Consider the following 14,834-nt stretch of genomic DNA (forward strand, 5'->3'; position numbering starts at 1 on the left):
TCACTATTTCCTGACAAGGCAAGATGAGAAAACTTCAGAAACTCTTCATCTTCATCCTAAGGCCATCTTCATTCATGAGTCCTGAATATCTGGGGGAGCCACTAGGAGGAGCTCTTCTCCCTGTTGAAGGCTCAGATTCACAAGCTGCGCAGCCTACAGCAGCTCTACATGACTTCTCCCATCTCTCTGAAATGCCACCTGGGCCAGATGCTCAGGTGCGTTGGTGTAACTCAGGGTACGTGGACTTGAGGGGATGAGGTGGGGGCATTGTTGGCACAGAGACCGAGCACAAGACTTGTCAGCAAGAGGCAGTTGTTGGGCAGTGGAGGGGTTTTGGGGTATCTCCCTCTCTGGCGGGGTGGTCTCCAGTGGAAAGGTAACGGGCTGGTTCTTTCTCGCTCACAACAGGGGTGACAAGAAGTAAAAGACACCAGGGTACTCTTAGCGTGCCTAGAATCCCAGAATCCTACAGTCCATTTATTAGTGGACATGAGTTAAATAGAAAAGCAATGAAGGTAATTATTGTTGAAATATGTCAGAAATTACAGGTTTCTTAACAGTCAGCATGCCCCTAAGGTTGGGGGCTGGTATGACAGGAATTGATGAGATACAAGACAGTTATTTTCCATGACACAAGCAACTTAATTATCCAAAGGTATTTGAGAGAAGCATAGGGGTTGAACCCGTAGAGTGAGACAGAGCGAAGATGAATATCAAAAGACCATATAGTTTGGAATTTCTCTTGTCTGTGGTCTGAGGTGATAAAGTGTGTGATAAGGTGTGTTGTTCTGTGAACAGAAGGTGACTTTGAATAAGTGAATCTGTGGCCATGTGGCCTGCAGTTTATAGAGGGAAGTACTGGGGTATCTGTGGACCTGAGAGTCAAGAAGGAAAGAACCAAGTCTGAGTTCCCCCCTTATGCTCACCTCAGTTGAGAGAGATTTACCAAGAGGTTATCTTCTCAGACCTCCATCCAAGGATGGGGGTGGTTCTCCCTAAGCTCTGTCAGGCTTACACATGTTCACAACAAGGAGGGGAAGACTTTTAAAAGTAGAGGTATTAGTTCTTCTTTGAAGGTTTTATAGAATTCATTTGTAAAACCATCTGGTCCAGGACTTTTATTTTTGGGGAGATTTTTGATAACTGTTTCAATTTCATTAGCTGTGATGGGCCTGTTCATGTTATCCACTTCCTCTTTACTTAGTTTTGGAAGTTGGTAGGTATCTAGGAAATCATTCATTTCTTCCATGTTCTCTAGCTTGGTGGCATATAGTTGTTCATAGAAGCCTCGCATGATATGTTGAATTTCTGCAGTGTCTGTTGTGATTTCTCCTCTTTCATTTACTATCCGATTTATTTGGGTGTTCTCCCTTTTTTGTTTTGTGAGTCTGGCTAAAGTTTTGTCGATTTTGTTTACTCTTTCGAAGAACCAACATTTATTTTCATTGATCTTTTGTATGGTTTTCCTATTCTTAATGTTATTTATTTCTGCCCTAACTTTAGTGATTTCTGTACTTCTGGTTGCTTTAGGATTGCTTTGTTGTTCTTCTTCTAGGTCTTTGAGATGTGCAATCAGGCTGTTTATTTGTGCCTTTTCTTGTTTCCTAATGTGTGCTTGTATAGCTATGCACTTCCCTCTAAGGACTGCTTTAGCTGTGTCCCAAATATTTTGATAGCTTGTATCTTCATTTTCATTGAACTCTTGAAACATTTTAATTTCTTCCTTGGCACTGTTACTAATCTTTTGTTGATTGTTAAGTGTTAGTTTAATTCCACTGTGGTCGGAGAAGATGCTTGGGATGATTTCAGTGCTCTTGAATTGGCTGATGCTGTCTTTGTGGCCTAACATATGGTCTATCCTTGAGAATGATCCATGTGGATTTGAGTAAAATGTGTATTCCTGTTTCATGGGATGAATGACTCTGAAAATGTTCAATAGTTCTAGTTTATCTATCTCCCTTATGTCTTTACTGATTTTCTTCCTGGATGATCTGTCAAGTTGAGAGAGTGGGGTGTTGAAGTCCCATACTATGATTGTGTTACTGTTAATATATTGTTGTAGCCCTTTCAGTAGAAGTTTGATGTATTTAGATGGCTTCTCATTGGGTGCATAGATATTAATAATTGTTAAGTCCTCTTGATTGACTGATCCTCTGAGCATTAAGTAGTGTCCATTCCTATCTTTTCTAATCTTATCTATTTTAAAGTCTATCATGTCAGATATGAGAATAGCTGTTCCTGCCCTTTTTTGTGGAACATGGGCTTGTATGATAGTTTTCCATCCTTTCACTTTAAGTCTGTGTTTGTCTTGTTGAGTTAGGTGCGTTTCCTGTAGACAACATATTGTTGGGTTGTGTTTTCTGATCCATCTTCCTACTCTGTGTCTTTTAATAGGTGAATTCAGGCCATTGACATTTATTGATATTAAAGATTGAAGATATTTGAACGCCATTCTTGTAGAGTTTTAGAGTATTTTGATATATGTCCTATTTGTGGTGGTCTGGTTGTTTATAGGAGACCTTTCAGAACTTCTTTCAGGGCAGGCTTGGTGATGGTTGCTTCCTTCAACTGTTGCTTGTCTGAGAAGGTTTTGTTGCTTCCATCTAGTCTGAATGACAGTCTAACAGGATATAGTATTCTTGGCTGAAAGCCTTTCTCATTGAGCACTCGATAGATATCTTACCATTCTCTTCTGGCCTGTAGTGTTTGTATGGAGAAGTCTGCTGCTAATCTTATGGGTTTTCCTTTGTAGGTGACTATTTTGTTCTTCTCTTGCAGCCTTGAGGATCCTTTCTTTATCCTTATTCCTTTCCATTCTAAGTATGACATGTCTTGGTGTCTTTAGGTCTGGGTTAATTCTGTTTGGGACCCTCTGGGCTTCTTGAATCTTTATGTCTTTGGTGTTGTCTAGACTAGAGAAATTTTCAGCTATTATGGCCTGGAGAATGCTTTCTTCCTCTCCTTCTCTTTCTTCCTCTGGTAAGCCAATAATGCGTATATTGTTTCTTTTGAAGTCATCCCATAGGACTCTGTTGTTGTTTTCAGCATCTCTTAATCTGTTTTTGAGATCTCTTACTTCTTTTTTAGTTGTTTCTAATTCTTCCTCAATCTTGCTAATTCTGTCTTCAGCCTCATAGATTCTATTCTCTCTGCCCTCTACTGCTTTCTGGAGTTCATCTCTTTTGTTGCCTTGCTCTGATACTGTTTTAGCTTGTTCAGCTAGTTGCCTTCTTAGCTCAGCGATTTCAGCTTTCAGCTCTCTAACAACCATGAGATTATTAGAATTTTCTTCCATATTCTCATTTGTTGTTCCTGCATTTCTGATTCCAATTTTTTCAAATTCTTTACTCACTCCTGTTATTATTTCCTTAGCTAATGTTTGGATGTTGAACTCATTGTTTTGTGCTTCACCCTCTGGAGTACTTTTAGGTGGACTCTTGTCCTGGTTTGAGTCTAAAATATTTTTTCTTGTTGTTTTAACCATTTTATATATTATGTTATGGGTTCCCTTTATCAGTACTTTTCAAACTATTTATCACTATTTCCTGGCAGTTTACTAAGGTCTTTACTCATCACAAAGCTATCATGAGTAAGCATAGATATAAAACTCATAATAGATTTTGCTCTTTAGAGCTCTAATATGGCAACTTAAAAGGCTAAAATAAAACCTCATAGCTTAATTGTTCAAAGTACTAATTTTGTTAAATCAAGATTTGCCAAAACAAATCTATCAGACCAGAAGTACCATGTATTACCTTAATTTATCAAGAATAAACCTCTGACAGTGTCTTAAAACAAGCCAGATAAATTTATTTTTTTACTCTCTAAAAGAACTAATGTTTGACATGTATAATTTATAATCTCAAAAGCCAATTATTTGATAATAATTTTTGTAGTTTTTCTAAATAGGGGAGTTATCTCAGTAACAACTTTATTAGAAGGAGTAAGTCTCTGTAAAAGCAAAAGTAACTAACTCATGAGTAAGATTTAAAAATCTCTTAACATGTTTTAAAATAAAAGTTTTAACTGGAACATTTTTGTCTATATCAGACATAAAACTCTCTTAACTTTTTACCTAGTCTCTCCTGTTTTAATATCTAGAGTTCTTTTTCAGGAAACCAGAGGCATACTTCTTGAATAAAATGTAAAAAGGTTAGCTAAAACATCCATACAGCTCTACATTAGGCTGCCCCATATTTATTTGACAAGTTTTATTTGGAAAAAAATTTTTTTACATATCTTATTTAAATTAAACCTCATTTATCAGAGCAAAAGCCTCTGGCGTTAGATAATTAACATAACCATTGTGTTATCTTTTACTAACCCAAGCCAGTTTTGCCTGTTTAGTTGAGAAAGTATTTTAAAAACAATTTTAAGTAAAATGTTAAACTTTGTTTGTCAGGATCTTTGCTTATCACAAAGCTATCACACCCTTAGGGCAGCTATGAATAAGGGTGGGTGCACAACTTAATTGATATTTCACTTTGATTTGGATAGGTAACTTAAAAAGTTAAGATAAACCTCATAGCTGAAATGTTCAAAATAAATTTTTACTGTTAACATTTCTTTTAGATGACCATTTTACTCTAAATAATGTTGTTGAATCACATCTGCCAAATGAAATTTTTTAAACAGGCCAGGAATACTACATTTAACCCTTTTTCCTGGCAAGGCCACTGCTCTACACTGACTGGGTTATTTATTAGAAAGCCATTTCAAGCATGGAATTAACAAATTAACTTACAGTGGCAGTTGGTATTGGGGTGCTGTTAAGGTTTACAATTCTCACAAGAGGGAGAGAGACTGCAGGGGCATGTTACCATGCCTAGAGATCTCAGAAAATCTTTTAACTAATGAATTGATGCCGATATTAGCTATCAGAAGGACGAAACTGTCCTATATTTTACTCTGGTAAAGGTGTGCCAATTCTATGAGTCGGGATCTATAAAACCACATTTAGTTTAACTAAATCTTATTTAAAACTTAAAACAACCTTTATTTACTTAGGGGTTAACACACATTAATGGAAACAAGGTTAGCACACAGACTTAAAACAGACATTCTTGGTGAAAAGAAAAAAATTCCCTTTGAAAAACTGCTTTGGTTTTTGGATTTCTAACTCACCGACTCTCCACCCCCCCCCGCCCCCCGGGACGGGCGTTTGTGGCTAGGGAATGATTCACTGTAGTCTTTGCCAATCTGTGGAGTGGTAGCTCTGTGCCGTGATTGGCTGCACGGATGGAACAGGTGGGCTTAGTTTACACTTTAAAATCTTTAAAATTCTTTTTCTGGCCTAAGGTACATTTTTAGAGTTTTAAATAAATGAATCATTAAATTTCTATCAAAAGTGTGTACTAGTTCTCTGATTAATAGTTTTTAAGTTAGAGAGAATATCTTGTTTGATTGATTTTATTCTTTCTTTAGAGAATAGCTTGCTAGCCAGAGAAGATCTTGCTCAGAATTGGTTTAACACTTTCTGAGAGCTCTGGTGGTAGCCAGAGGGAAATACCTGGGTCCTTTTTTTTTTTTTTTTTTTTGCTGGCTAGTTTTAAGATAATGCCAAATCAAGAGCCCACAGTTCTTTAACTAATTGTAAATGGTCTCGTTTTCCTTCTACTAATTTTCTAAGGGAAGCTGTTTTTTGTGCTAGTTGAGTTTTAGCCTTGGTGGTATAATCAGTGATGTCGGCCAAGTCAAGGACCGGAGCACAAAATGGTGGGGTGGTGGCATAGGGAGGCGGTCTGGACAAAGAAGAGCTTGGGGGTGGCCTGTCAGGATTATGATATTTGGCCATCTCTTCATCAAGGGATAAGGCCTCTTCAGGAGAAAGACTATCATCAGGTCCATGTTTGGCAGGGTGTCTTAAGGTTGTCAAAGAGGGGTACATCTTAACAGGAGGGAACTTAGCAGGAGCCGTTTTGATCTCAGCAGCCTCAGAGGTGGGGTCTCCTGAATCAGGCAAGGGAATAGAGACAGACTCACAAACAGAAGGTTATCCCTTAAACAGTTTCTTACTCTGGCCCATCTTTTTTCATCAATAGCCCCTCTAAGGGGAACCACGGATAAACATCACTCACAAAATGAAAAAAAAACTTCTTGAGATCCTTTTTCTTAACCCTTACTCATCGTGTCTTGAGGGACTCTTTGAGGCCCTTAAGCAACAAATCATGTTTACTCAATGCTTGTCCCATAATTGCGATGCTTTTTCTTACCTCAAAATGGATCAGTCTCACAGATGGCGAATCTGCAGCGATCACCATGCGGATCTTCACTCACTCTGGGCTAGAGCAGCGATCCTATGCAACCTTCACTCCCTCCTTCTCTGAAGTGGCAGTCCTATGCTTCATGGTCGACCACTGGGAAGCGATGTTCTCTTTGACCCCAGAACCAAAAAGGTCCCACGTCGGGCGTCAGGTGCCAGCCCATGCCTCTGCTTGTGTCGTCATTTTCAATGAACTCTTGAAACATTTTGATTTCTTCCTTGATTTCCTCTTTGACCCAGAAGTTGTTAAGAAGTGTACTGTTGAGCTTCCACATTTTGGCACTGTTACTAATCTTTTGTTGATTGTTAAGTGTTAGTTTAATTCCACTGTATCTGAGAAGATGCTTGGGATGATTTCAGTGCTCTTGAATTGGCTGATGCTGTCTTTGTGGCCTAAAATATGGTCTATCCTTGAGAATGATCCATGTGGATTTGAGTAAAATATGTATTCCCGTTTCTTGGGATGAATGACTCTGAAAATCTCCAATAGTTCTAGTTTATCTATCTCTTCATTTAGCTCCCTTATGTCTTTACTGATTTTCTTCCTGGATGATCTGTCAAGTTGAGAGAGTGGGGTGTTGAAGTCCGCTACTATGATTGTGTTACTGTTAATATATTGCTGTAGCTCTTTCAGTAGACGTTTGATGTATTTAGATGGCTTCTCATTGGGTTCATAGATATTAATAATTGTTAAGTCCTCTTGATTGACTGATCCTCTGAGCATTAAGTAGTGTCCATTCCTATCCTTTCTAATCTTATCTATTTTAAAGTCTATCATGTCAGATATGAGAATAGCTGTTCCTGCCCTTTTTTGTGGAACATGGGCTTGTATGATAGTTTTCCATCCTTTCACTTTAAGTCTGTGTTTGTCTTGTTGAGTTAGGTGAGTTTCCTGTAGACAACATATTGTTGGGTTGTGTTTTCTGATCCATCTTCCTACTCTGTGTCTTTTAATAGGTGAATTCAGGCCATTGACATTTATGGATATCAAAGATTGAAGATATTTTAATGCCATTCTTGTAGAGTTTTAGAGTATTTTGATATATGTCCTATTTGTGGTGGTCTGGTTGTTTATAGGAAACCTTTCAGAACTTCTTTCAAGGCAGGCTTGGTGATGGTTGCTTCCTTCAACTGTTGCTTGTCTGAGAAGGCTTTGATGCTTCCATCTAGTCTGAATGACAGTCTAGCAGGATATAGTATTCTTGGCTGAAAGCCTTTCTTATTGAGCACTCTATAGATATCTTGCCATTCTCTTCTGGCCTATAGTGTTTGTATGGAGAAGTCTGCTGCTAATCTTATGGGTTTTCCTTTGTAGGTGACTCTTTTTCTCTTGCAGCCTTGAGAATCCTTTCTTTATACTTATTCCTTTCCATTCTAAGTATGACATGTCTTGGTGTCTTTAGGTCTGGGTTAATTCTGTTTGGGACCCTCTGGGCTTCTTGAATCTTTATGTCTTTGGTGTTGTCTAGACTAGAGAAATTTTCAGCTATTATGGCCTGGAGAATGCTTTCTTCCTCTCCTTCTCTTTCTTCCTCTGGTAAGCCAATAATACGTATATTGTTTCTTTTGAAGTCATCCCATAGGACTCTGTTGTTGTTTTCAGCATCTCTTAATCTGTTTTTGAGATCCCTTACTTCTTTTTTAGTTGTCTCTAATTCATCTTCAATCTTGCTAATTCTGTCTTCAGCCTCATAGATTCTATTCTCTCTTCCATCTACTTCTTTCTGGAGTTCATCTATTTTGTTGCCCTGCATTGATACTGTTTTAGCTTGTTCAGCTAGTTGCCTTCTTAGCTCAGCGATTTCAGGTTTCAGCTCTCTAATAACCATGAGATAATTAGAATTTCCTACCATATTCTCATTTGTTGTTCCTGCATTTCTGATTCCAATTTTTTTTCAAATTCTTTACTCACTCCTGTTATTATTTCCTTAGCTAATGTTTGGATGTTGAACTCGTTGTTTTGTGCTTCACCCTCTGGAGGACTTTTAGCTGGACTCTTGTCCTGGTTCGAGTCTCCAATATTTTTTCTTGTTGTTTTAACTGTTTTATATATTATGTTATGAGTTCCCTTTATCAGTACTTTTCAAATTATTGGTCACTATTGCCTGGATTGACTTGTGTCTAAGTAATTTAATTAAAGGGTTTACCGTGGTGGAAGTTAACAGTTTTTTCAATCCCTGAGTGGTGTAAAAGCCTCATTTTTCTTCCCTGTAGGCTATGGTTGCCTGAGGGCCTTTCAACTATCAATAGGCTTATTAGCTTAATCACTGACTCCTGACCAAGAGATAAAGCAGGGTGTGGCAGAGATAATTCAGTGATTATGCAAAGAGACTTTCACAGCCCCTCAGCTATGCCACTGAGGTCTTCTCCTGAGTTTCCCGGTTAGATCTCTGTCCACTGGTGTCCCTCCCTGTCGCTGCTCCAGATTCTGAGAGTAGTAGCAATGGAGATCAGAGTTGCACTTGGTGAGTCTCTGGGGAGTCCTTTCCTCCCTTCAGCCGTCCCCTTGTTGTGGAGCAGACTGGAGGTGGTGTCTCCACTGATAAACTGTTGAACTGTTAGCAGTCACTTAATCTCTCCTTAGGCCCCTCTCTCTTCTCTTTCACCAGCCACACGTGTTTGTACTCACGGGTGATTTACTGGGTTCCTGTGGTCATTCTAGTCCTGTCTTGTTTCGGTCTGGGTGATCTCCTTTGGTATTCCTAGTTGATCCGGGAGAGGAGAGGAAAGCAGAGAAAGCGATCTGCTGCTCGTAGCTCCGCCTCCAGAAGTCGAATCTCACTAATCTCTTCTATTCCTCCCTTAATTGGGTACTGACTGGTGAAGCTGGGTTCTGTGGGTGATCACTTAGTATCAAGTATATTTACAGTGGCTAGGCCACAGGAATTGCTTTAGCAATTCTCTTCATACATACAAATTTAGGGAATATCTTACATGTTTCTCCTATACCTAAAATATTTTCTAGTGCATTACAACATGCAAATCTAACTCTAAATTGCTTATCATAACTCTTAACTACTAAATATACTATGGGTGCCTTAATCTCTCCTTAGGCTGGTCTCTGAGCTTTGCGCCATGTGCACTTAACATGATGCACTACCACCCAACTCCTGTTTTACTCGATTTTTGTGGATGCTTTTGCTGAAGAAAAATTAAAGGCTTGGAAAGATCTCAGTAGAATTTGTGGGCTTTGTCATGGTTCTAATAGGCAGGATAACTCACTAAATGTTTCTGTAACCTCTTCTGTTTCCATTGCACAGCTAGGGTATTGTACCTTGTATTCAACATCTTCCATCTAACTTAGGGAGAACCACCCCCATCCTTGGATGGAGGTCTGAGAAGATAACCTCTTGGTAAGTCTCTCTCAACCGAGGTGAGCATAAGGGGGGAAACTCAGACTTGGTTCTTTCCTTCTTGACTCTCAGGCCCACAGATACCCCAGTACTTCCCTCTATAAACTGCAGGCCACATGGCCACAGATTCACTTATTCAAAGTCACTTTCTGATCACAGAACAACACACCTTATCACACACTTCATCACCTCAGACCTCAGACAAGAGAAATTCCAAACTATATGGTCTTTTGATATTCATCTTCGCTCTGTCTCACTCTACGGGTTCAACCCCTATGCTTCTCTCAAATACCTTTGGATAATTAAGTTGCTTGTGTCATGGAAAATAACTGTCTTGTATCTCATCAATTCCTGTCATACCAGCCCCCAACCTTAGGGGCATGCTGACTGTTAAGAAACCTGTAATTTCTGACATATTTCAACAATAATTACCTTCATTGCTTTTCTATTTAACTCATGTCCACTTTGCTAATAAACTGATTCTAGGATTCTGGGATTTTAGGACTTAGATTCTAGGCATGCTATGATTTCCCTGGTGTCTTTTACTTCGTGTCACCCCTGTCGTGAGCAAGAAAGAACCAGCCCGTTACCTTTCCCTTGGAGACCACCATGCCGGAGAGGGAGATACCCCAAAACCCCCTCCACTGCCCAACAACTGCCTCTTGCTGACAAGTCCTGTGCTCGGTCTCTGTGCCAACAATGCCCCCACCGAAGCCCCTGAAGTCCCCGTACCCTGGGTTACACCAACACACCTGAGCATCTGGCCCAGGTGGCGTTTCAGAGAGATGGCAGAAGTCACATAGAGCTGCTGTACGCTGTGCAGCTTGTGAAACTGAGCCATCAACAGGGAGAAGAGCTCCTCCTAGTGGCTCCCCCAGATACTCAGGACTCATGAATGAAGATGGCCTTAGGATGAAGATGAAGAGTTTCTGAAGTTTTCTCATCTTGCCTTGTCAGGAAATAGTGAGGATGTTGGTGAGCTTGGCAGGACTTGACTTGAGGGGACATCCATCCTCTCGTCTTATCAGATTCCCTGCCTCACAAAGCACCCTGCATTCCTCATACTATGGCCTGCTCCCTTATTATCTACATTGTTGGTATGCTTCTGGATTCTGCTTGTGAGGCCTTCTGTTTTGATCATCACATTGGGTTCACTTTGTATTGCTTGCGATGGGCTCTATTTGCATATCCACTGTTGGTCCTCACTCCCCCTGCCTCCGGAACATTGGTTTGGCCCTTGCTCCCCATGCCTCTGGGACACTTTCCTTCTCCCTGCCCCAGTCGTACATATTTCCTTTGTTCCTGACTCTTCCGCCAGAGGAGAGAGGCAGGAGAGAATTGTGTTGTGATTAGAAGAGATTAGCTTTTTGGACCGAAACCACACTCGTGGATAAAGATTGAACTGCGTTCTCAGCTCAGCCAGGAGCCCCTGGTCGTCTCTCCCACCCACACAGCTAATCTGGCACTACATAATCATTGTTTTGCCTGAAAGATCCCCACCCATTCCATTCCTTTGATCTATCTCCTTTCTAGCTCAAGACCCTCCCTGCCTGCAGGGGAGTATTATTAATCCTACCAGTTAAAACCCTTGCAACAGTTGCTAAGGAAGTTCCTACCTTTCCAGTCCCTTTTGCTTTTCTCCACCCCTTTACTAGCCATTTCTATTTCTCACCTGCCATTTCCAGGTCTGCCCTTTAAAAGGCTGTGCTCCCTGATCAATAAAGAATCGAATTGCTTTGCCACCATGAGTCTGTTCCTAAGTCATCACTCTCGTGTTGCCTAGTGAGTAGCAGCCCAGACTGGCTCCAGTCGTGTTCTCTTCAACCCAGAGAGTACACGCCCGGGAAGAGGCACCCCCATGCTAGCCTGCCACTCAGGTTCCTTACTAGGTCTATAAAGTCATTCTAAAATGTTTATGTGGATAAGAATTGTTTTTCTTTTTTAAATAAAGGGTTATCTTTTAAAACTTTTTATTGTTGTTGTAGTTATTACTACTGTTCTTATTGATGTTGTCAATATTAGATAGGACAGAAAGAAATGGAGAGAGTAGAGGAAGACAGAGAGGGCGAAAGATAAAATAATAAGCACCTTCTAACTCTATTCACCGCTTGTGAAGTGACTCCCATACAGGTGGGGAGCTTAGGGCTCAAACCGGGATCCTTATGCCAGTTCTTCCATTTTACGTCAGTCCTTGAGCATGACCCACTGTGCTACTGCCCAATTCCCAGGAATGGTTTTTCTAATGCCAGTGATTTTGTATGTTTATCAGTTTTATCATGCCCATTCATTGTTGACATCAGTAAATTCTCAGTACAAAGTGAATTTATTTCATATATTAGAATTTAAGACAAAGAATCAAAGTACATACTCATATTCCTTTCATGTATGAACTATTCAGAGGTGTGGGTTACCTCGTATAGCATGGAACTGTGATTTCTACAATTATTTAGATATATTTACTTATATATTAACAGAAGATGGAGAAATAGACAATAATCCAGAACATGTCTCTAGCCCATGTAGTGCAAAAGCTCACACCTGAGAACTATTACATTGAACAACTAGCCTCTACACCATGTCTCAGGTTGCATCTCTCTCTCTCTAATCTTTAGTACACAGCTTATGCTCAAAAGCTTGATTTCCACTGGGAATATTTTTGTGTTTGAAAATTAGTGGAACAACTGAATCTTTTACTACATAGGTTTTTGCTTCACTGTGAATACATTTTTATGTCTACAAAGAGGGCCAGAATAACGGAATGTTTTCAACACTGGTTACATTCATCAAACTTTCCTTAATGGTGAGTTATTTCATGTTGACAAAGATGACAGGGTGAATCCATGTTTTTGGGTTTCTCTCCACTGTGAAATCTTTCATGTCTCCGAAGATTACTGGGAAAACTGAATGCTTTACTACACAGTTTACATCCATAGGGTTTCTCTCCACTGTGAGTTCTTTCATGTATCTGAAGATTACTGGAAAATGTGAATGTTTTACTACATAGTTTACATTTGTAGGGGTTCTCTCCACTATGAATTTTTTGATGTTTCTGAAGATAACTGGAATGACTGTTTTACTACATAGTTTACATACATAGAGATCCTCTCCACTGTGAATTTCTTTGAAGTCTCTGAAGATGACTGGAACGACTGAATGTTTTACTACACTATTTGCATTCATAGGGTTTCTCTCCACTGTGAATTCTTTCAATTCTCCGAAGATTACTGGGAAAACTGAATGCTTTACTACACAGTTTACATCCATCAGGTTTCTCTCCACCATGAGTTCTTTCATGTCTCTGAAGATTACTGGAACTAGTGAATCTTTTATTACATAGTTTACATTCATAGTGTTTCTATCCACTGTGAATTCTTTCATGTAGCTGAAGACTACTGGAATCTCTGAATGTTTTACTACATAGTTTACATTCATAGGGTTTCTCTCCACTGTGAGTTCTTTTATGTCTCCGAAGACTACGGGAACAACTGAATGTTTTACTACACTGTTTACATTCAATCGGTTTCTCTCCACTGTGAATTCTTTCATGTGTCCGAAGACTATTGGAATCTCGGAATGTTTTACTACATAGTTTACATACATAGGGTTTTTCTCCACTGTGAATTCGTTCATGCCTCTGAAGACTACTGGAATGACTGAATGTTTTACTACATAGTTTACATTCATAGGGTTTCTCTCCACTGTGAATTCTTTTATGTGTCTGAAGATGACTGGAACGACTGAATGTTTTACTACACTGTTTACATTTATAGGGTTTCTCACCACGGTGAGTTCTTTCATGTCTCCTAAGACTACTGGAACGACTGAATGTTTTACTACATACTTTACATACATAGGGTTTCTCTCCACTGTGAATTCTTTTATGTAGCTGAAGAGTACCAGATTGCCTGAACGTTATACCACATAGATTACATTCATAGGGTTTCTCTCCACTGTGAATTCTTTCATGTGTCCTAAGATTACTGGAATGACCAAATGTTTTACTACATAGTTTACATTCATAGAGTTTCTTTCCACTGTGAATTCTTTCATGTCTCCTAAGACTACTGGAATGACTGAATGTTTTCCTACATAGTTTACATTCATAGGGTTTCTGTCCACTGTGAGTTCTTTCATGTTGGTCAAGATGATTAGAATGAGTGAATAATTTGTTGTATACTTCATATTCTTTAGATTTTCTACCATTCTGACTTTCTTTGCCCTCAGAGATTTTCACAGTTGTATTCCTGTAAAATAATGAATAATTAATTAACGACATTTTAATGAACAAAATTGAAATTGTGTCTATTTTCAAAATGTAGGACACTATTTTACTTAATAGCCACAAAACCAGACATTAACAATAGATTTGACTAAAAACATATACTGAAAAATACCACAAATATTCAAAATTATAAAAAGATCTCACGTTAAAAATAAAGTTAAAAATTTGGTAAAAAGGGCTGGGCAGTGGCCCAGGAGGCTGAGCACACATGCAGTGATGCTCAAAGACCTAGATTTGAGACCCTAGACCCAACCTGCAGGAGGAAAGCTTTGCAAGTGGTGAAGTAGGAATGCTGGAGTCTCTCTGCCTTTCTCACTCTCTGTCTCCGCCTTCTTCTTGATTTCTGGATGTCTCTATCCAATAAATAAACATTTAAGATATAAATTGGTGAAATCAACAAGGGGAACAAAAAGGAACATAAATATGTAAATAAATGTTTACAAAATTGATGAAATCTAAATACTTTCATAAAATATGCTAAAACTAATTATATCTTCAGAGGTATTTTGTATGTATTAATTGAACTAGTATTTGTTAATAGCAAGTGTTAGGTTTCTGTTGACATTTTTTATTGAAAAGATTGATCTTTTCTCTAAGTTCATAAAAATATAAATATTCATACATTGAAGATATTGTTTCCAAGTGTAATATTTTATAAATACTAAGCATCTTTGCCCCCTTTTTAAAATTTCAGTTTACTTGTTACATGTGAGAAAGATTTTCCTATGAAATAGATAAAAGACAGATAATGTAGAACATCATTATGGTACGTTTGTTGCCAGTGACTCAAATGAAAACTTTAGTCGTATAGATCATATACTTCTTCTTTGAGTCACTTGTCCAACCGACTATTCTACAATCTATTCATGAAGTATTTTTGATGAGCTTATTTGAAAATTTTATCTATTTGTTGTAGTGATTGTAAATTTCATTTTCT

At 38.8% G+C, this 14,834-nt stretch overlaps 4 protein-coding genes across 4 annotated transcripts in view; 2 read left to right on the top strand and 2 right to left on the bottom strand.

Annotated features, from left to right (window-relative positions):
• Positions 1 to 14,834, top strand: part of LOC103127679 (zinc finger protein 709-like) — a 471,063-nt gene that overhangs the window by 152,955 nt on the left and 303,274 nt on the right. The window lies entirely within an intron of this gene.
• Positions 1 to 14,834, top strand: part of LOC107523550 (zinc finger protein 709-like) — a 596,771-nt gene that overhangs the window by 148,087 nt on the left and 433,850 nt on the right. The gene's annotated exons all lie outside the window — the stretch shown is intronic.
• The window catches only part of LOC132542596 (zinc finger protein 14-like), a 256,001-nt gene that overhangs the window by 10,087 nt on the left and 231,080 nt on the right, over positions 1 to 14,834 (bottom strand). The window lies entirely within an intron of this gene.
• The window catches only part of LOC132542595 (zinc finger protein 878-like), a 54,788-nt gene continuing 49,331 nt past the window's right edge, over positions 9,378 to 14,834 (bottom strand). The window contains exons 5-7 of the mRNA XM_060205103.1: positions 13,174 to 13,859; positions 10,430 to 10,564; positions 9,378 to 9,403 (exon numbers count right to left, since the gene is read on the bottom strand). Coding sequence (XP_060061086.1) covers positions 9,378 to 9,403; positions 10,430 to 10,564; positions 13,174 to 13,859 — 847 coding nt within the window. The remainder of the gene's footprint in view (positions 9,404 to 10,429; positions 10,565 to 13,173; positions 13,860 to 14,834) is intronic.

This window comes from Erinaceus europaeus, chromosome 13 (genome assembly GCF_950295315.1).
Source record: "Erinaceus europaeus chromosome 13, mEriEur2.1, whole genome shotgun sequence".
In the NCBI taxonomy this organism is placed as follows: Eukaryota; Metazoa; Chordata; class Mammalia; order Eulipotyphla; family Erinaceidae; genus Erinaceus; species Erinaceus europaeus.